The 20,508-nt window shown below is 46.0% G+C and overlaps 2 protein-coding genes across 45 annotated transcripts in view; both read right to left on the bottom strand.

Annotated features, from left to right (window-relative positions):
• PDLIM1 (PDZ and LIM domain 1) overlaps window positions 1–4,660 on the bottom strand; it is a 35,657-nt gene extending 30,997 nt beyond the window's left edge. Inside the window, exon 1 of one of the 5 annotated variants that reach the window (XR_014884891.1) lies at window positions 4,436–4,660. Coding sequence is in view for 4 of the 5 variants with exons in the window: in XM_085230079.1 (XP_085086205.1) it covers window positions 4,436–4,531 (96 nt within the window). In the remaining variant the exon portion in view is untranslated. The remainder of the gene's footprint in view (window positions 1–4,435) is intronic. The other 4 variants (XM_085230079.1, XM_085230082.1, XM_085230081.1 and 1 more) reach the window with 4 other exon arrangements.
• A 2,154-nt stretch (window positions 4,661–6,814) lies between these two features.
• SORBS1 (sorbin and SH3 domain containing 1) overlaps window positions 6,815–20,508 on the bottom strand; it is a 167,705-nt gene continuing 154,011 nt past the window's right edge. For 30 of the 40 annotated variants that reach the window (XM_085230034.1, XM_085230027.1, XM_085230035.1 and 27 more), the window contains 7 exons: window positions 19,743–19,937; window positions 17,186–17,896; window positions 15,766–15,882; window positions 11,692–11,751; window positions 10,885–11,075; window positions 9,714–9,826; window positions 6,815–8,911 (listed from right to left, as the gene is read on the bottom strand). In XM_085230034.1, the coding sequence (XP_085086160.1) occupies window positions 8,844–8,911; window positions 9,714–9,826; window positions 10,885–11,075; window positions 11,692–11,751; window positions 15,766–15,882; window positions 17,186–17,896; window positions 19,743–19,937 (1,455 nt within the window). In that variant the 3' untranslated portion in view covers window positions 6,815–8,843. The remainder of the gene's footprint in view (window positions 8,912–9,713; window positions 9,827–10,884; window positions 11,076–11,691; window positions 11,752–15,765; window positions 15,883–17,185; window positions 17,897–19,742; window positions 19,938–20,508) is intronic. The other 10 variants (XM_085230061.1, XM_085230062.1, XM_085230039.1 and 7 more) reach the window with 9 other exon arrangements.

Below are 20,508 nucleotides of genomic sequence, written 5' to 3'. Positions count from 1 at the left end.
CAGCTTCTCCCAGCGAAAGCATGTAGCTGGGTCAGCAGACATCAGAGGCTATAAGAAAATGCAAGCAGGCATGTTCCCCACTGCTGCTTACTGGGAATGGAGGCAAGTTCTTTACAAGCGGATCTGGGAGAATCCTCCTCCAAGCTGCAACTGCCGTGTGCACTGCTGCAGTCGGATGCTGCCCTGCCTTGGAGCTCACTCAGAGGATGAACAGTAGGAAAACTCAGACACTGGGTGGAGAGGGCTGACCTCAGCAAGGCGATGCAAGATGCTGGTCAGACTCCCAACAGTGCATAGGAATAATGCTGGAGGCTGTGCATTCTCATAGTTCACTTTGTAACCTGCCTCACATCAAAATACAAATGCACAGAAGTAGAAAGTTTTCTTACAAGGCCTCAAAAGCATTACATAAGTTGCTCATCAGCTGAGCGTTCCCTGATGGTTTATTTCATCCTCTAAATAAAACAACATGTGGTGAAATCAGCAACCATCTCAGATACTGTGTCACAGTCCAGAACAGCATCAATTGTTTATGCAGTTAAGGTCTCTCTTCATTTCCATGTTTATATTGCAAGAAAAAAAAACCCTTCCCTGTTTATACTAAGAGAAAAATAAATCCATTTGCTGCAGTGCTTTTGATGTAGCACCCTTCAAACCTGAAGCATTTTACAAACTCTGCCCAGGATGCCCTCACTGCCCAAGGGACATCCCTGCCTTGGTCCCACAGGGCAGGAGAACAGTTCGGGAACCAACAGATCTCCATTTCTGTGCTATGTATGAATTAAAATACAAGCGGCTCCCAGCACTGAGAGGTGTGCAGGTGGTTCTGCAGAGCTAAGCTTGGTACAGCTGCTCCAGCCCAGGCTGGTGGATAAAAGCTGCATCTACAGCAGCCGTGCCTGAAGCCACCTGGGCAACCTTCACCCAGGCAGGCCTGCAGACACAGGGCAGATTGGCAAACGGACAGGGAGACAGCTCTTCTTGCAATGCATAGCATCAGGCTCTAGGCATTTCTGCCAGATGCTGCATATCCTCACAATTTCTGGCTGGTGACTGTTGAGCCCTGAGTAGCAAAAAAGGGGAAGGCAACATTTCCATTACTGTCTCTGCCTCCCAGCAGCAGTGCAAAAGGCAGCTCAGGGAACACACCAAGATGCACACTGGGCAGATCACACACGCACATACCACAGCAGCCCCACTTTTGCCATAGTTTTGCTTCAAAAACCCTTACACATTCCTGAAAATCCTACTCAGTCAGTCACACATCCGCTCTAGCAGGGTGCTCCAGGCATCACCCAGGCCAATGCTTGGCATCATGAATTAGGCCTACCTGCATCTCTTCACCAAGGTTTTGGGCCAGCACTGCTCCCTCAGTGTGAGAGCTGATAAGTACTGTCTCCATGCCTGTTCCGCCCCAGCTTGTCCCATAGCTGGCTCAGTAGGGAGGCACCCCCAGGGCTGCTCCATCACGCCTCAGCCAGGCCAGGTCTTCTTGGAAGAAGAATGTCAGCCAGCATCAAACTAACCCAGCAACTCCTCACTGCAGGACATTCAGTCCTACATTTGGATCACCGAAACTAGTTTTGGCACTGTCTTTAAAAGTGGTTTGAAGACAGCCTTACTTCTAAGTGGGGAAAATGCTTGGTTTCATACAAAAACATAGACACAGAAGTGCCCTGCCTTTGGCCACTATCAGAGGTTATGACAGACACCTCTCCATAGCGCGGCTGGGGGCTTCCTGGCCTAACAGAAATCCTAACACAACTCCCCTTCAGCTTTGAGTCAGGCATTTCAGATCTACACAACACTAGTACAAAACATAAATTCAGCTCAAGAGCAGGATTTATGGGACAGTGCCATGTATATATTCAACTGGAAACAGAAATCCACTGTGTTTATCAAAATAAAATGCAAATAAACAGGAAAAAGCTCATATTACCTGAAGGACAGAGGGGGATGGGCTCTGTTAACCATGTTGCTTTATCGCACGTCTCCCCATACAGCACATTCCTTGCTTCCTCCACCAGCCCTGCTGGTCTCACAGGAATTTAACTGGGAACCACCCTGTACAGCTCCACCATCGCCCTGCAGCATGTCCATCCACGGCTTAGATGGGATTTGGGAAAAGCTCTGCATCGCTGACTCACTGCATGGTGTTATCGAAAGGCACGTATAGACAGAGGTCTTGCCTACTCCTGTAAGGGCACACAGCAAGCACTGGCCTAGGGGCCAGAAAAGCACACTGTGCTTTTTCTGAACAGACAGTAACAAAATATTCACGAAAACCATGCAGTGTTTAAAGAAACAGAGACATCTGTAAGGCATCTCTCTGGAAAGGACGAGAGCTCTATGAGCAAGCCTCATGCAGAATACTTGTGAAATGCTCATGCTTGCTCTCTCAGGTCCAGCACAACCCCAGAACCAGGAGTCTGCACACAAGATGCTGCTGCAATGCATCTGAGCCTGAAGCAGTTCTGAACACGTGGCTCAAGTGGAAGGGGGGAAAAGAGCAGTTGTGGAAATACTGTTGTGTTTCATCTGCTACTGTCACCATACACAACCAGATATCAGTACCACATGGCCACTGCTGGCCAGGAGCTGAGGGGCAGAGCAGGTTGCTCCATTGGCTCCATGCCCACCACACCACTGCTTCTTATCCTCCTGGCCCTAGGATTGAGTCATCGAGCTTCCTTTTACACCCCAAACAATCCTGCCTCCCTCCCACCAACAGGACTGAGAGAAGTCCTGCTGATGGCAGCCATTGGTGGGGAAGACAAGACAGCAGCAAGGCACTGAGCTATAATGGAGATGGGGGCCATAAATACCAAGATAAGCTGAATAGCTCACCCTAGGCATGACACTGCCCAAGGCAAAACCTGGAGTCCTGACAGGCAACACAGTCTGAACATAGGCGCTTTGCTTCAAAGAGAGGTGCAGGACACCCAACTCATGTCTGTGACCAAAGGGATTAGTAGAAAGATTGATAGCTTGGAAGTCTGGAGGATGAATTAAAAACACCAGAGGAACTGCCAGTTGCCAAAAGCAGAGAGGCTGTTCTATTACATTTCAGCCTCCAAGGTCACAACTGGTTTCTCACAAGACAGTTATTTCGGCCACTTTGCTGATCTACATCCCTTGGTATGCAACCACAAGCACTGACGAAGACAGCCAAGGAGAAGAGGTGGGAACAGCGAGGTAGGGCTGCAGACATACTTCTGCCTGACAGTCTCACTGGAAGGAAACGGCAACAATTACCAAAACAATGCAGTAAATATCACTTCCCTTACGCTAAAGCTACTTTCATGTCCAGAAAAAAAAAAAACAAAAACTTTACAAGAATGTGGCATTATTATTGCCATTGAAAGAGATTAGAGACAAAATTAACAACAGCCCCCCTCCTGTGAATCTGACAGCACTGCTGCCCTTGGAGCCCTGTGGCATGCAGGGACCACCAGCAGCAAAGAGCCCAGGATGGGGGGCATTTAGAAAAAAAAAAAAATACATTTTGCCACCCCGTTTCTCCAGGAAGGATTCACAGAACACAGCAGCCTGGTCCTACTGTCTTCAAGGTTGGATAGGCCCTGGGCAACCTGAGTTAGTGCTTGATCTAATGGTTGGCAACCCCATCCATGGCAGATGGTTGGAAGTGGGTGGTCTTTGAGGTCCCTTCCAACCCAAACCATTCTGTGATTCTACGAAATCTCATGGGCCCCAGCTGAGGAAGGGCCATGGGATATCAGATGTACTTGAAATTAACACGGCATTGGATGGAGACCAGTGGGCAGCCCAGATGGATGCAGAGCAGCGCACCTCTCACGAAGTGATGGGCGGCTGGGAGCTCCTCATCCCGCACAGGAGGAGACTTGCATGCACACCCTGCTTCTTGGAGGTGCCTGACAGCAGTGCGGGGCAAGGCTCGGTGACGTTTGTGTGCAGGTGGGTACCGGGACAGAGAGAGTGAGGCCACAGCCCAGCCCCGGTGCTTAGCAGGCAAACACTGGAGTAGAGATAGGCAAATTAAGTTACGCCAATGTAATCGCTTTGATGCGAGGCTTTAGCCGTCATTTCCTAACTCATTTTTCCTTAAGTAGGGGGTAAGGGGCTTAAAAAAGAAGCAGGGAGAGGCACTTAACAGAGGTTAATATGGCTTCGGTAAACAAAGGATTTTCTATCTATACATGGCAAGTAGAAGCAGACGCGGGTCCCGCGATGTGGGCTGCGGCGCCCCGACCCCTCGGGGAGAACGTGGCACCAGGCAAACACACCTGGCCGGGGAAACAACTCTGCCCTGTGCCAGCAGCCACCTGCAGACCCCAACTCGGCTCCCACGGACACCCCCGCCGCTTCGCTCCGCGCCGCGCCTGCCAGCAGAGCGCACGGCCCCCGGGCAGCCCCGGCGCCCAGCACCGCCTGCCCCAGCCCCGCGCAGCCCTACCCGTGAGATCGTGAGGGGCTGCTCGAAGTCCCGGCCGCCCACCAAGCGGAAGCCCCATGGCCCGGGGCCCGTCAGCACGATGCGGTGGGTTCCCATGTGCACGGCTACACCTCGCAGCACGCCCGGCAGCACCGGCTCCGCTCGGCACGGCTCTTCTCGGCTCGGCACGGCCCGCCTCCGGCCCCTCCCCTCGCTGCTCGCCCCACAGGGCTGCCTGCGCGGCCCCGGGAGGAGGACTGAGCCCTGCTCTGCCCCGGAGGCGGGGCAGCATCGCTGGCTGGGCTTCACCGGCGGTAAAAGTTGGGGGAGAAAGAAAGAAAAAAAAAAGAAAAAAAAAAAAAAAAAAAGGCAAAAACCGTCCCGCCACAATTTAAAATGAGATTCTTCCTACCGCTGAGCACGTTGCGGGGCAGACTCGGGCTGCTGAAGCGCTGCTTGCCGGTCCGAGCATAGCACGGACGGTTCCATACAGGGAGCTGCACCGCCGGGGCACGATTTCGGACAGCGCGGCTGTTAACACAGAACCCAACGGTAGAGCTAAGGAGAGGTTCCAAGGGGATCCCGGGGAAAAGACCACCTTCTTTCTCATTTATCTCTGATTCGTCGTCGCTGTAGGCAAAATTTTTCTTCTTTTTTCTTCCTGATGCCCTTATAGGCGCAACCAGAGGGCAAAGAAATCATTCTTCCTACCGGCCAGCAGCAGCTGAGGTAGATGACACAGGTGCTGCTCGTCTCGCTGCTGGGCACAGGTGAGAAGGATCTGCCCCCTTTCTACACACATCTGCCCTTCAGCAACGTTAATCACTTACACTCCCTCAGCCTTCCCAGTGCTGAGCAGACTCCCAGCCTCTCCTCACAAGATGTACACCAGGCCCTGATCACCTCTGTAGCCTCTGCTGAGCTCTCTCCAGTGATTCTATGCCTCTTTAGTACTGGGCAAGTAGATTGGGATGGAGAGGGACACCACAGAGATCTGGAAGCCTTTCAGTGACTGTTGATGTCTCCTTGTGCCTAGGAATGCACATATACTTCCTCCCCATGTCTTTCAGCTCCTGCTGAAGACAGCTGCTGCAGACAAACCAGGGTACCATCTCCCTCTCAGTAAATGAAGGAGCTTTCTGCCTCTCCTCACTGGGGCCTGCTTAATACCACAGAGCATGGTGGGGTGCTCTAAGGAATAAGCCCCTTGTGCAGGTCACAACAGGAGCTGGCGACTTGGTGCCCTTTCTCTCATCCTGGGGCAGTGGTCTCCCCACGCAGAGCCCCAGTCATGCCCTCAGGGAGGTCCGTTTAGGAGGGTAAGACGCTACAGCCAGATTCCTTGCCCACCCCAGGCACAGCAAAACAAGGGTTGGGATGGTGGGAGCTGCAGCACAGTGATGGCAGCTGCTCTTCTGCTTTTTGTGCGTGGTAGCCTGCAAAACTGAAAAATGTTCTCACCCCTGCTTGGAACAGCCTTCCTTCACCCTGCTCTGCAGGGATGGGTTGTTTCTGTGAGACATAACCCAGAAGTCCCAGCCAGCTGTTCTGCCAGAGGGCTGGGAGCTGCGGTATGCACACCACAGACTTTGCCTTCAGTTAGCACCCAGAGCTGCCTGGGTAGAGTGCAAGTATTTGGCAGCCCAAGGGGCTGCAATGCGACACCGTCCCTTGGTGGGGTCTGTGTGGATGCGAGTCTCCCAGCCCTGCTTCCCTGAGAGTGACCAAGTACGCACACATCAGGTTTAGGCTGCACACAAAACCAGGGCAGTAGGATGAGGCTGGGGGAGAGGCACTCGCAGGGAGTAAATATCCCGGAGAGCAATCACCCCATTAAAGATGCCAGTTATTGACTCTTGGGCTTTGAGTCCTCTTCACAACTACAGAACTATCACAAGGGCAGCAATGGGCACCAGAGGTCAATAACTGAATGCAAAGGACACAGCTGCCACTTGCCACCCTAAGAGAGGGCCAGCGGGTAAAACTACTGGCAAAGGCACCTGTAACTTCCATAGGCACAAGGGCAGAGAAGGACCTGAACACTATGAAGTTTCTGCATCGTTTCACCTTTGCAAAACATTGGGCTCAGATGTGCTTCTGAGCTGCCAGCTCTGCACCCTGACCTCATGTTACTGAGTGATCTGGGTGTAAAATGTTTTTTTCCTCTGCTTTTACACCTTGTTTTCTTCAAGAATGAGCCACAGCCTGCCTGGCTCATAAGAGAGCCCTGGTGAGGTAAGCCAAGGTGAGAACAGGATCTGGAAGCACGGGATGGCAGATGTCTACAGTTCAGAATGGCCACAGCCACTGAGAGCCACAGAGAGCACTGGTACAAACGTGCATCGCTACAGGAATATCAGGAACAGGCTTTATTTAATAATTTGTACAACAAACACAATAGTAATTCAATATTCCATTTATTAATTGCCAAGTAGTAATCCACTGCAATAAGGAACAAAAATCAACACAAAAATAAGTTGTGGTGTGTGTGTGTGTGTGTGTGCATGTGTGTGTAACTTAAAATGGCAAGAGCGAGAACAGAAAATAAACCTTTAAATGAGTAGGTTATATACAATCAGTATTATTGTGTTACTTTGTTGGATAGATTAATTTGGTGCTATCCAATCTTAGCAACAGGCCTATGTCTTGCTACGAATAACTGGAAGAAAAAAACAAAGCAGAAAAAACCATAAATAAGATGCAGAATTAATGATATCTCCTATTGAAAAGAGACAGTGGTGCTTTGTGTCATATCTGAAACTCTTTCATAGTGGATATTTTGTGCTAAAACTCTTTATATGAACACACACAGAATTCCATCATTTAAATAAAAGTGGAATAAAATCCCAACCTCTGACAACTGCCTTTCTTTTTCTCCCTTCACTCAACGCGTTTAAATTATTTTTCTATACAAGGTAAGTACATTGTCTGTACAAAGTTAAATATACATATTTACAGTCAAACTTCAGAGACACTGAGTCTTCCCCTCCGCAGACTGAGACGGAAGACAAGCCTACTTGATTTCAAACCCAGGAGCATGGCTAGTTTATCAAAACATATTGCAAGTCGTGCTAACAGTTAGTTGTAGTTACTCTTAATAAATCTGTATAAAAGCATCAGCATAAAAATAGGCATTTTATATTATTAAATACAGCTTATGACAAAATAGCAATCTAACCTTTTGCTATTTGTATGGTAACTGTAGGAAGCAGAGTCTGATAGAACCGGTTTTGCTTATACTTCTTAATAACAAAGTGTCTATCAAAAGAGTATCTGTAGTGGATTTACAGGCAAGCCACGTTTTTTTCTCAAAGAAATACAAATCTCTGTGACTGGTAACAACCGCTGTAAACACGGCTTTCCAAATCGAGCAGACTTTTTTGTTGGACTAAGGGCCAGTCAAAATGCAGGTGTTTATTGGATCTACCATCTACACTGTAAGAACAACAGAAAAAGGCACCTTCAAAGGCATGTTGCTCAGACTTATCAGAGCCTCTGACATTAATAATAGAGAAGCAAAGCCTTCATCCCAAAGAGCATGCTTCAACTCTTTTCGGGCCAACAAGAGAGAGCAGAGAAAGTGAACAGCCGTAGGACTCATAAACAGGATTTGCTCTCATGGATGTTCTGTTTATTGGTTTTATTCTTTGTGCAGATAAATGTCAAAGCCAGGTTGTTTTCTCTTTAAAAAAACATTACTCCGTTTATTTTGCTGCACACAGTACACTCACACACACACACACACACACACCCTGCACAAAAGAAAAAACCTTGCCGAAGTGGGTAATGTGTTAGGAAAGGGTTTGGGCTTTTTGAGTGTCTGCAGTACACTTTGGCTGACATCTCTGGATTAAACTACCAGTCCCAAACTCCTTCTCAACAGAGTTCTGCAGCTTAACCACATTGGCTGTCCTCTGCCCGTGCGGGGTCTTAAGGTGCGTGGCATGAAGGAAGGGAGTTCTATGGGAGTGGAAGGCAGAATACAGTAAGTCTTCAGCAAGGCAGGAAGCCCGGCCTCCCTGACCTCACCAGTGAACGGAGAATCTGCAAGGCCACGTACTTTCTGAAAGTACTGTCATATCTTAACACACAAACAAAACCTATACCTTTTGCTTCCCTGAAGCCTTCTCAGAAGTAAAGTACTCCATATGAATTAAGGTTGTCACCAGAACTCTTGTTGGGGAGGGGAGAGGAATACACAAAGGCAGCACTGTAAACTAGAAACTGTCTCTTCTTCAGCAAACAAATCATACCCTGAATCAGTAGAAGCAGGGCTACACATTCAACTCAATACTGTACCACATAACCACATCCTCCTAACACTTTTCATCTCTTGTCTATTACATTCATAAATTGTCTCTTTCTTCATCCTTTAAAAATACCATCTGAAAAACAGCTCCATCTCTGTCACTGTGGGATTACTGTTACTTTACAGGTACAGAAGCTTCACATAGTTGCCTGGGAAGGTGCCGAATTGCCTTGTTCTCCTGGATGTACCTATAGCAAAATAAAAGACAAGAAAGCCAGAGTGAGATGGAGCCATGCAAGAAAGGCTTAGGCGTTTAAAAGGTCAAGATGGCACCCCCTTCTGCTTGCATTCATTGTTTTATGAAAATAAATAAGAGTCCTGGTCAGAGAGCCTTTTGGTATAGAAGAGAACTAGTCTGCTAATAGCCATCTTTGGTTTTAACAATGAAGAAGGTGGTGGTGATAGCTCCTGGGCCTGTACGCTAGGAGCCAAACTTTGATCTGTTTAAATGATCTCAGCTTCCGTAAGAACCGAGGACAAGCCTAGATTTGCACTGTTGAGATGGAGAGCGCTGTCCAGACTTACATTACTTGAAGCTACAAGACTACATTTAGCTAAACAAACATGTAGAGTTGAGGCCGGATTTCTAGAGACTGCAACTCCAATACAAGTGCTCCTTCTGCCCCCTACTTGCCACCTTCTGTAACTTGCCACGACTCCTTTGGAAAAGACATAGAAACCCACTTTTCCTTGATTCTCTCTGTTGCTCTGCAAACTGTGTGAGCAAGGAGGATCAGGAGGAAGAAGGGAATACGGAAATTAAAAGAAAAAAAGAAATTGAAAACCTGGACATATAGAAAGGAAAACAAAGTTCCACTACCCTGCACCCTAATTTTAATGTTCTCAGTAGGAGAAGATGAGAAATCATCAAAAAAGTTGGTTTTTTCCACTCTGTTTCAATCCTGCAAATGAAAGCAGCTTCTAGATGCTCTGCATAAATACTCATCTGCATCTCAAAGGGTCCTGCTGCCTGGCAAGCATCGCACTCACCCACAAACCAGCCATCATCACATTTCTCCATGACATCAACAATATCACCGTCCCTCAGTTCCAGCTCATCATCGTTCTGAGGAGTGTAGCTGTATAGAGCTTGGTAGCTAACACTAGAATAGAAAAATACCACATGTTAGTCACTGGATTTTGTTCAATACAGTCTGGACCCGTATTCCCCATTTGAAAGGTGAAAGCCACTCACATTAGATTGGCTGTTACCACAAAGCTATAGCAGGAATCAGTGTCACGCCTGCACTGCATAGGATGCTCAGAGCACTTTTGTTTCCCTATTTCCATGTAGACCATAGACTATAATGACTGCAGCCTTCCTAACATGCTACAACTAGAGACCAGATACTCTACAAATGCAAGCCGAAACCTGAATACACTCATTACTTGTCTAAATGAGACTTTAGTTCCCTTGCCCAGGCACACAGGTAGGGCCATGAACTACCAAATGGCAGAATGAGGGTCTTAAGAAAAATATACTGCCTTGTTTACTGCACTAAGGTTGGATAAATCCTGGCTAAGGAGGCACAAAGTTTAAGACTGAATCCTTCTCTTAGATAATTATTGCTCCAGAGGCACCATGTAATTATCTGAAAGGAATCTTATGAAGTGGAAGAAATCTCCGGGCAAGTCCAGATCCCCTGGCTGTGGGGAGTGAAAATAGAGCGGATGCAAGAGTTTCCATTCTGCATAAAGATGGGGTAAAGCAAAGGCTCCTTTTAGGAGCCAACTGTCACTGAAACCCAGTACAGCGCAGGCTCCTATTCTCAAAACCAACGGTGAAATGCCCTGCCGAGATTAATGGCAGCTCCAGGTTTAAACTCAACACAGAGCTTTGAAGATCTCAGCCTGGCTCTCCAGCTTCAGATACAAAGACGCTGAAACAGTCTCCATAAGCAGCATGACTGGAATGCCCAAAAGAGACCCAGTCTTGGAGCACAAGACCATTGCTCCACATGCTATAAAGACACAAAGGTCCCACTTAGATAGACTTCTCACTATCATGAGGCTATTTTTGTTCTGCAAAGAAAAGCACTAAGCAGTCACTTTTCCATAATCTGAATTTAACACCTGAGATGCTGAAGCTTTCACACATCCCCATCCTCACCACCAGTATAAGTCAAAGCCCCTGGAAGAGATGGGAGCCAAAAGGACTTACATGTCTCGTGGTGTTTGACTTCTGTCAGGGCTGGCTCCTTGCTGCTGTGCTTGAGGTTGCTGAGAAATGATGAGAGATGGTTTATGGTCATTAGAGGTCACCTTGTTGCGAGAGTCAAGAGGCTGAGAAATAGTACTGCAGTAATGCACAGACTTTTCTGCAATGTTTATGATCTCATTGCAAACAGCTTCCTGTGTGGTAGGCAGCATTGACATCCAAGAACACCCAAAGAACAGTCAACAAGGGGGGAGGGAGGGGAAAATATAGACAGGAAGAGATGGGACATTCCAGATGCAGTACATAAGTCCAGTAAAAAAAAAAAGAGTTGTAGATCCAGGTAAACATCCAGGTAGTGGAGTGCAGAAGGGATCCAGGTGTAAGCATGGAAAAACAGGTGAGATATAGAAGAATTTGGCATTTAGTTTGAAGATTTGTAACAAATACATAGACATATATTTTAAAAAGCAGCAGCATAAGAGGTTGCAATTAGATCTGCAGTGGTACTATTACAAACGCAATGAAGTCAGTTCAAGAATGCGAGGTGGGCTGCTCCATTCATGCATTTGGCTTCATTTAGCTTATATCCAGGGACCGGCAGCACAATTAGCCCAACTTCTCATTGATTATGGCAGTTTTTCTAAGTGCTACATTCCCTTCTTCTATTGCAAACAAAACAACATATTAATAGGTAAATATATACCTATTTCACAGCTAAAAATGGTGCTGATATTTTATAATCTACTGAGATGTCCCTGTCTTGGTGAAGAAAGGCTAGGTCTACACATCTGATTGAAACAGTAGCCTTACCACATAGCTCTTTTCAGACTCTGTGAGATCTGGTCCAGCTCTCAATGAATGGAGGGAAGGCTGTGTGATCACCAAGCAGATGATAAGGAAGACATTTTAGCAGATGTGATACTGGTCAGAATTTAAAAAAAAAAATGGTGTGCAGACAACAGAAGAAAATGAACAACTCTTCCCCTCCCCATCCCAATACCACTCTTTTTGGACAACAAGATCTTTCATTTAAACAAGACATTAGGGCTACAGTAATGCAATTACACTGCAGCGCACAGAATGCTGCAAAGAGAAGGACAGCAAAACAGAAGCTTAGAGCACAGAGTCAAAGGATGAGTTAGAAGATCATGGACATGGCTACAACCAGAACTGATACATAGCGTCACATTGCATTCCTGTGGTTGGGAGGGGACGACAACGACAAGGACAGAAATACATACTTGAGGGCATGTAACCCACTGAGAGGAATCTGCTGCTGTTTTTAGCTAAGTCCTTGGTGACTGTGACACAGGAAAGAATTTGCTTGCTTCTTAAAAAAAGACCAGCTCAGGTCCTCAGGAGGCACGGTGCAGTGTAGCCCCATCAAAATCACTCTAGTTTGTACCCCACAAGGATCTGAGCTACTCCATTAATTCCCAAAACAAAGCAGAGTTTCAGGTCAGAGGAGGCTGACTGAAAGCCTAGCTCCAAACACCATCCCTGAAGCTTCTGGACTCCTTTTCTCCCCAGTCAATCCTCTTCACAGGAACTCCCATATCCCAGGTCACAGATATCCAGAACCTGGTTTTTGCATGTTTCTGCATATTCAAACACAAGAAGAATGCTGTGTGCATGCTCTAGCAAATGAGATGCCTGAATGAGTGCAGTTCTGATAATCCAAGCAGTACTGATTAGAACAGGTAAGATACAGAGCAATACCATCCTCTGTGATAATCCAATACAATACTCATCCCAAACTCCAAATGCCTCCATTTTTATGCTTTCCCATCCTCTTCATTTATTTCATCAGTGCCCTTCATTCTGCTCAAAGACGCAGCTGCACTACTGGCTTAGGAAAAGGCTTGTGAGCTCATAGCATTCTGAGGCAGAGCAGAAGCAGAGGAGAAAGACGATTTGACACCTTCAGCCCAAGCATGCTCAAGGAGTCTGGAGAAGTGTAGGGTGATGAGCGGAATTTTCCGTTCTTAAAGCTCCTCTGAACCACCTCTTAGATCTCTAGGACTGTGCTCATCACTGTACTAAAGAGAATTGACTTCCTTCTTATAGACTGTAATCCACTCTACACCAATCCAACCCCACAACTCCTTTTCCTTCTTTTTAATTCAATAAAATGCTTCTTTGCTCCTCACTAATAAATTGACTGCTGCAATTGCCTAAGACCATGTGGTCCATTTCTCATTGATTATTTGCGACCTCTCAGAGCTTTTCTCTTAAAAGCATTAACAATCCTGAATTAAATTACTTATTTGAGAGCTAAAGAAATTAGCACTACCTCTGAATGCTCCACAATCCATCAGGGCCCAATCACTCAGCTCCCACCCTCTCCGTCACACTAAGTGCTTTGCTAACACTTAAATGTTTCTGCCTCCATCCTACACAAACATGTGGTACAGCCAGTTCCAAAGCACAGCTGGCAACTGTTTTGACCTTGTACAGAGTTTGAGGATGGATCTAAAGAGCACCACAGGTTTGTAAAAATACCAGAAAGATGTCCTATGTAAAGGGCTTAGAAAAGTCCTGAGGTAGATTTTGTACTCTTAGGAAGAAAGATTCTGGGATGACTCAGCAGCACTTTCCCTGTTCCTAGCAGAGTCATCAGTGTGTCCAACCACTGCTGCATTTGTTTGTATGTCTTCTTCCAATATGTTTCTGGTGTGAGTCAAAAGGACTACATGAGCAAAGGGAAAGCTAAGCAGAACAGACTGACATGACACACAGAAAGAGGCAGAGACACAGGCATCCCTTTAGGGCATGCAGTAGGGCTGCTCCTGCACATGGATGGATAGTCATGAGCAGGGAAGACTGCCCAGCCCTCCAGAGTGAAGGAAAACCACTGCACATATCAGATCCCAGCTCTGGTGGGAGTGAAGGGAAAGCTGGCCCTAGAGCTCTCACAAAGGGCACTGAAAAGGTTGCTGTGCACTGCAGCCAGGCGTAAAGGCTGGCAGAAACCATGGAGAGACTCCTTGGCCACTGGGTTGGGAGCTAAAAGCTGACACACATGCTAACACCACTGAAAATTCATTTGACATTTAATATCAAGTTTCACTGGAATACTGAAAAAACATCTGTTAATTACACTTGACATATTTTCATATGCTATGGGCTTGCTCTTTTATCTCTTTTTCTTATTAGTTTGAACTGTGAAACTAAAGAAAAGGGAATAATTTCATACTATTTAGAAGAGCCAGTGCTCTTTACGTTACTGCTTAGTGGAACAGGCAAGAACACAGCTCTTAACCCAGCTCTGCATCTAAGCGGTCTTAAAACGACAAAAAACCTGGGTTTGAATTTCATAACCTGAGAGATTATCTTTTACGAGCAAAACGTGACATTTAAAACAGTAAAATACCTCAAACCCCAGGGAGAGACAGTATTGGAATCAAAGCCAAATGCAATGGCTCCCTTCCATGTCTACTAAACGCTTTTCTCATTTAATTAAATTCAATGGAAAGAAGACAGATTTTGAAAATGCCCCCAGGTCTTCTGAAACAATTGGCCTCTGTGTAGGTCATGCAGGTAATGGGAAGTCATTATATATGTATATACACACACCACTACTGCTCCCTAAATAACTGCAGGCCCAGAGCTGGAAAGGAGGTCAAGGCTGGCGGCTGTCAAGCACAGCATTAACTTGACACTGATAATGGGCTGAATGTCAACACACACAATGTATAAAATGTGGCTTGACTTCAACTCCAAAGAAGTGCTACAGTGTTCCATTACCACCAGGTGCAGCACGGAAATAGAAGTGCGTTAGAGTCAGCATGGGGCATGAGGTGAGTAAAGATAACAAAAATTTCAGAGTTAAAGCCGGATCTCACAAAACGTCCATGAAAATAAGAAACACTGGTATCTACTTCCCACACTCATTCAGCATGAACATGGTTCACTGATGAAGCCAAGACTGCTACCCCCAAAGCCATCACTAGAACTCAGCCTGGTTTTTGCTAACTGCGAGCTTTCTGCTTCACACACTGCCATCGTGTGGGGCTGTGAGGAAGGACTGACAGACTCCAGCAGCAAGCACTGCTCCCTCCTGAGTCGGCAATGCTGCACAGACACAACTGTCCCTCTCTAAAGATGATTGCAGGTGTCACAGAATCACAGAGTCATTACAGTTGGAAAAGACCGCTAGGATCATCTTGTCCAACCGACAACCCATCCCTACCATGCCCACTAACCATGTGCCTCAGTGCTGCATCCACCCTTTGCTTGAACGGTGATTCCAGCACCTCCCTGGGCAGCCTGTTCCAATATGCCATTCCTTCTGAGAACTTTTTCCAAATGTCCAAACTGAACCACCTGGGAAGGCTGAGACAGGTCCCCAACACTGTGGATATCAACCTAAGTTGTCTTATCCCAGCTCTGAGACACTCAGGCCCTGAATTCTGATCTCAGGAAATTAAACAATGCCTGAATGAAAGTACCATAGGTGATATTGTTCCTGCTAACAAGGAAGGCACTGATATTGCCTTGGAATGAAATTAAGCTGTAGAAACACAACGTCAGAAGTAATCAGCAGCTGAAGTACTAAAAAGTTCTGAGCTAATCCTTCAGTTCAGAGGAACAGAAAATCAGATCTCCAGCTGGTACAAACTGGCAGAAGCTCACTGACCTGCAGTTAGGTGGATTTGCACGAGAAGATTTTGCCCATACCTGCCCGTCTGCACAGCCTGGAAACTGTTTAAATTGCCTGACTTTTTTTTTTATTTTTATTTTTTAAATAAAAATGCTTAATTAAATGACAGGAGAAATATCGAGTGTAGAATCAATGAATGGATAGACAAGCATATGATAAAACAATGGCATGGCATGGAAACAACTGTAAGCAATGGAAGAGTAATCAGCAAAGATGATTACCTGTGGCTTATTGACTCTACGTGTAAGTCTGGGAGGTGGCTGTGTTGTGACAGTAGAGGAAGAGAGGGCAGAGGAAGAGAGAGGAGCAGGTGAAGAGAAAGCTTTTGAGTCTGCAGTCTTTTGAAGAAAAGAAAAGTTTGTCAGCTTGGCATATACACTCTTATCACAATCACTGGTAGTGATAAGAATATCTGCTATGCTGTAAGATTTGATGCACACACAGCAAACATAACTCCATGCAAGGGCAGATGCAGTTTCCTAGTTGGTTCATTAGACCGTACCACCTCATTCTTTAAATGCTTTAAACATGCAGGTTATGCTCGTAGAAAGCACTGCTAAAAATATATGCAGTCGGTAAACAGCATAGTCTTAATACAGCTTTCAATATGCTTCTGGTTATGATTCAAGCAGAAATCAAACACGTTGTTATAAGATTTCCCAGTGTGAAATGTGTCATCATAGAAATCACAGTCCCTCACTATTTAACACTGGCTAGATGGGATACATCATGGAGGCAATCACATCCCATTTGAGAAGCTGTTTGTAACACTATGATTTTGATCTCCCCAAATTCCCACTCCTGTACAAGTTAGCACGGAAGTGTTGTGATGTAGTTTGGATGGCTGTAGCCCATAATGGACACTCAGACAAGCAGGAGCTTCAAAGTAAGGCAGATTTCCATAAACCAAGACTGAGGACAGAAAACGTTGCAGAAGCTACTAGAAAGTTCCCTTATCTTCCTTCCTGTAACATATAACTACATATACCTAAATACTCTTGGGAGTATTACGCATGGAACCCTTTCATGCAATTTTCAAAATGCAAACTTAATAAATTCCACTTAGAGCACAGATAGCAAGCAAGCCTCCCTGACTTAGCCATGCACATCCCAGGCTGAGGATCACTAATCCACAGTCTCCAGGATCATCCATCCTGTATTTCCCCAACTAGGCATAGCTTTTGTGATTCCAGAAGCCAGGCTCACTATTATAAGATAATTCAATGCTTGGCTTTAAGGGGAAGGAATAAATCCCACCACCAAAGATGGTCCATTGCACACTGGAAAATCTTTAAATAGCAAATAATTGCCTGTATTCTAGATGGTGAAGTACATGAGCAAGAGGCCTGTATGACCCTTTCATCTGACTCTTTTATCTGGTAATAACCATTGTCTGGCATGGTCACCTCTTTAGATATGGCCAATTGAGTCAGTTCTGTGCTACACTACTCCTGAGCACTCTTCTGAAGGTTTCTGATCTACTGCCCAGGGAATGCCACTGGTGAACCTTGGAAGGTCTTAGGATCATTAAAAGGACAAGTGGCAGCCACTGGCTCTGCTTGGCTGGCAGAGTAGCACAAACCTCAACACACCAGTAAAGTCAGGCATTCAGAGTAGTGCACACACATGCAGGAGAAGTACCTTCTTTTCCCCGCCTTGAAACTTTCCCAGATCACCTCTCCTCGTGCCTCTTTTCTCTGCTTTACCTCCCTGCACAATAGCCATTAGCTCCTGACACAACTGGTTCTCCTCAGAGGAACTCATAGGTCTCCTTTCTGGGCTCGCACGCATGTCTAGCTGGGATGGTTTCAGACAGCGCTCCACAGAGATGTTGGGAACAGCATGGGAACCCTGCTCAGGGTTGCTGCTGCCCTCTCTAGTCTTCTGGAGCCAGGCCTGGCTGCCAGGGGTGCCGTGCTGCTCTGTGAAGATGCTCTCAGGACTCCTGCCTGCCCAGCGGGGGCAGGGAGAAGAGGAGCCACCAACCTTCTCTTTGCTTTGTGGAGCAGCCTGGTAGTAACTGCGAGCGGAGGGCTGAGGCCCAGATGAGTAAGAGGGCAACGGGGATTTAGTGGACCTGGGAGTTGAGGAGCCAGAGAGATGAGAATGGGGGAGGCTGAACGAGGGGGAAGGGCTGGCTACAGTAGGAGGTGAGAGAGAGTCAGTGTGGGAGAGGGAGGCTTCAGGCAGAGAAGATAATGGAGCAGTTAAGGCAGGAGTGGTGCTAGGAGACACTCCCACAGTCAGAGCAATCCACTCGGATGTGACTGCCTGCACCTCTGGAGACAAGGCACGGCGTGAGAAAGGCAAAGGCGGAGGAGTTGGTGTATGGAGCAGCTCAGAGCTGGGAGACTTGAAGGAGACAAAAGCAGAAGAGAAAAAGAAAGAAATGAACAAAAATAAGAAAGGAAAATAAAAAAACTATCGAGCAAAAGTAAAACGAAAGTGAGCGAGCATGGAGAGGAGCAGATCTACAACCAAGCACGTGCCTAAGTTTTCCATGGACAAGTGTAACCTGCTGCAGAATCTACTGTCCACAGCTACTCCAACCATGGAGTCCTGTCCATATCTGTATTAGTAATACCTTTCTCCAGTCTTTGCCAGGATTCCAGATGTCTTGTGGAAGACCTTATACTTCTTACTGTTAATCGTAAGTACCTTAAGGAGTAGCTAAAATCACCATCCATGATGGCAGCACGCAGCATCTGACTGGTCTGGCAAGTAACACCTGGGACTTTGTCAGTTCACATTGTGGAATCAGTCAGAATTCATAGCTGCAATGAATTTTGAGTTTATCCAACTTTACACTGAATAACACCTACCCCTCAAGAAATTTGCATTGCTGAAGCTGTGAAGGAGAAACAAATTAAAAACAAACAAACAAAACAAAACAAAACAAAACAAAAAAAAGCTATGGCTATTTGGTCTTTGGCTGATTAAGTCCTGTGTTTGTAAAGGCAGAACACAGGACCAAAGTCTGCCCTTGGCTGTTGCCATCAGTGAGACCAGCTACATGTACAGAACTGATCAGTGTTTCTCAGTCCTCTGCCAAGTCAGGCAAAAAAAAAGTAAGGAAGAGAACTGTTCTACTCTGAGGGAATCAAAAGGATAGTTAAGGAAACCAAAAAAGGTTGGATATAATCCCTTCCATCAAAGGGAGAAGCTTGCAGAGAGCTAGTGGCAGACAGGCCACAGCTACACAGAGACAGCCAAGCTCAAACAGAAAAACATGGCTGTGGACCACTTCAGCAGGGAACCCCAAACAAGCAGCAAGCCTCTCCTCTTTCCACAGTGGCTAATAACAAAAGCACTCCTTATGGGTGTCCAGATAGACACCCTGCAAAAGCCATGGCATCCTGTACTGTATATCCTCTCCTCCTGATCCCAATTCTCCACTTTAATTCCTTCCAGTCTTGACCTCAGAATGGCCTTCCATGGTCCTGTGACACATCAGAACCTCATGGCCCCACTCCAGACACATATGCTGACCTTTAAACATGAGTATTTGCAGAATGAGAGCAAATTATACAGATTTAGAGACTCACTGCCTCCCCAATACATATTCCATGGCAAACATTCTGGGATTCTTACATTCTCCATTCATTTATCTGTTGCCATTTTGATTTCTGGTTTGAATTGTAGTAGAGCTTGTAGTTAATCTAGTATTCGTGAAAAATCCCAGGTTAGCTTGCTCTCTAAACTTGAGTTCATTTAGCACCAGTCACAGATAATACAGAACACTCTCATGAGTCTGTCTCCTAAAACATTGGTCCTGACCTGGAACATTTTGGAGTAAGGGTCCAGCTTGATTCAAGCTGTTTGCAATCAACCATAATGACTTCTACAGACCATAACAGTCCATGATACCCTGGAGGTCTGTAAACACCCACTGAGGAGAAGCTGGATCGGCTATACACTCATTCAATTTCTGGCAGTGAAACCACAGCCATTTCACCCTGGCCTGAATTAAAGCTACAGATAAGTGAGGAAAAGCTCAATCTCTAAATCCCTAACTGACCCATTAATTAACCTTTCTGGTAAATGAAACGTCACCTTTTCCTGCAGGGAGCACATAGGCTTTACTGCAGAGAATACTAGTGTTAGCTAGAGCTTTTTCCAGCTACTATTTCTAGCACAGTAATGGCAACATGCCCCTGTTCTGCAAGGTGCTTTTACTGGCTACATCTAGTCCAAATACCTGTGGTGAAGCTGTCATGCTGCGGTTAGGGGAGAGTGACACAGGTGGGTCTGGATAATCAATGGCATTCTTGACCACTGGCCGTTTGAGCACTTCCACATAAGTTACGGGGAAGATGCCTTGGCGACTGGTGCCAGAGATTCTTCCTTCATACCAGTTCTCGTCCACTCGTCGAATCAATGTGATCCTTTCACCCTGTCGAAAGAGCAGCAATGAAGTCAAAACAGATTACATTTTTAATCTTGCTGCAACCGATTTAAAACAATCTGTGGCTATCAGCCTACCTTATTCCCCAGTTATGTGGTCCTTACCCTAACCTCTGGGTGGGAATGATATTCTTCAGTTCAGAGAAGAAAGAAACATAGACCCTTTGGTGCACTTTTTGGACTGCCTACAGGTTATGTTCATCTCACATTTTCAAGACTATACATACTAAAGTTAGTTAAAAAATGGAAAACAGAGGCTGTAGTCTGACTGTGAGATTCTTTAGGGGTATGAGAGGTACATGGAATATGCACAGGTCTGCAGTTTAAACTAGATCTCTCTATGCCCTCTCTCTTGTTTTGCTGACAAATGAAGTGATTTTCAGATCCTTAATACAAACTATAAGCCCCACATTCACACATAATTAAAAGACAGCTAACAACGTCTAATTTGAGCATCATGAAAACAGAATGCTGGTTGAGAAAGAGAAATGCTGCTGTTTAAATGTGTTTGACTGCACTCAACAGTCATTACAGAACTAATTCCTATTCTCTGACTGCAG

This window comes from Meleagris gallopavo, chromosome 8 (assembly GCF_905368555.1).
Source record: "Meleagris gallopavo chromosome 8, MGAL_WU_HG_1.1, whole genome shotgun sequence".
In the NCBI taxonomy this organism is placed as follows: domain Eukaryota; kingdom Metazoa; phylum Chordata; class Aves; order Galliformes; family Phasianidae; genus Meleagris; species Meleagris gallopavo.
This window is presented reverse-complemented; position numbering and strand designations above follow the sequence as displayed.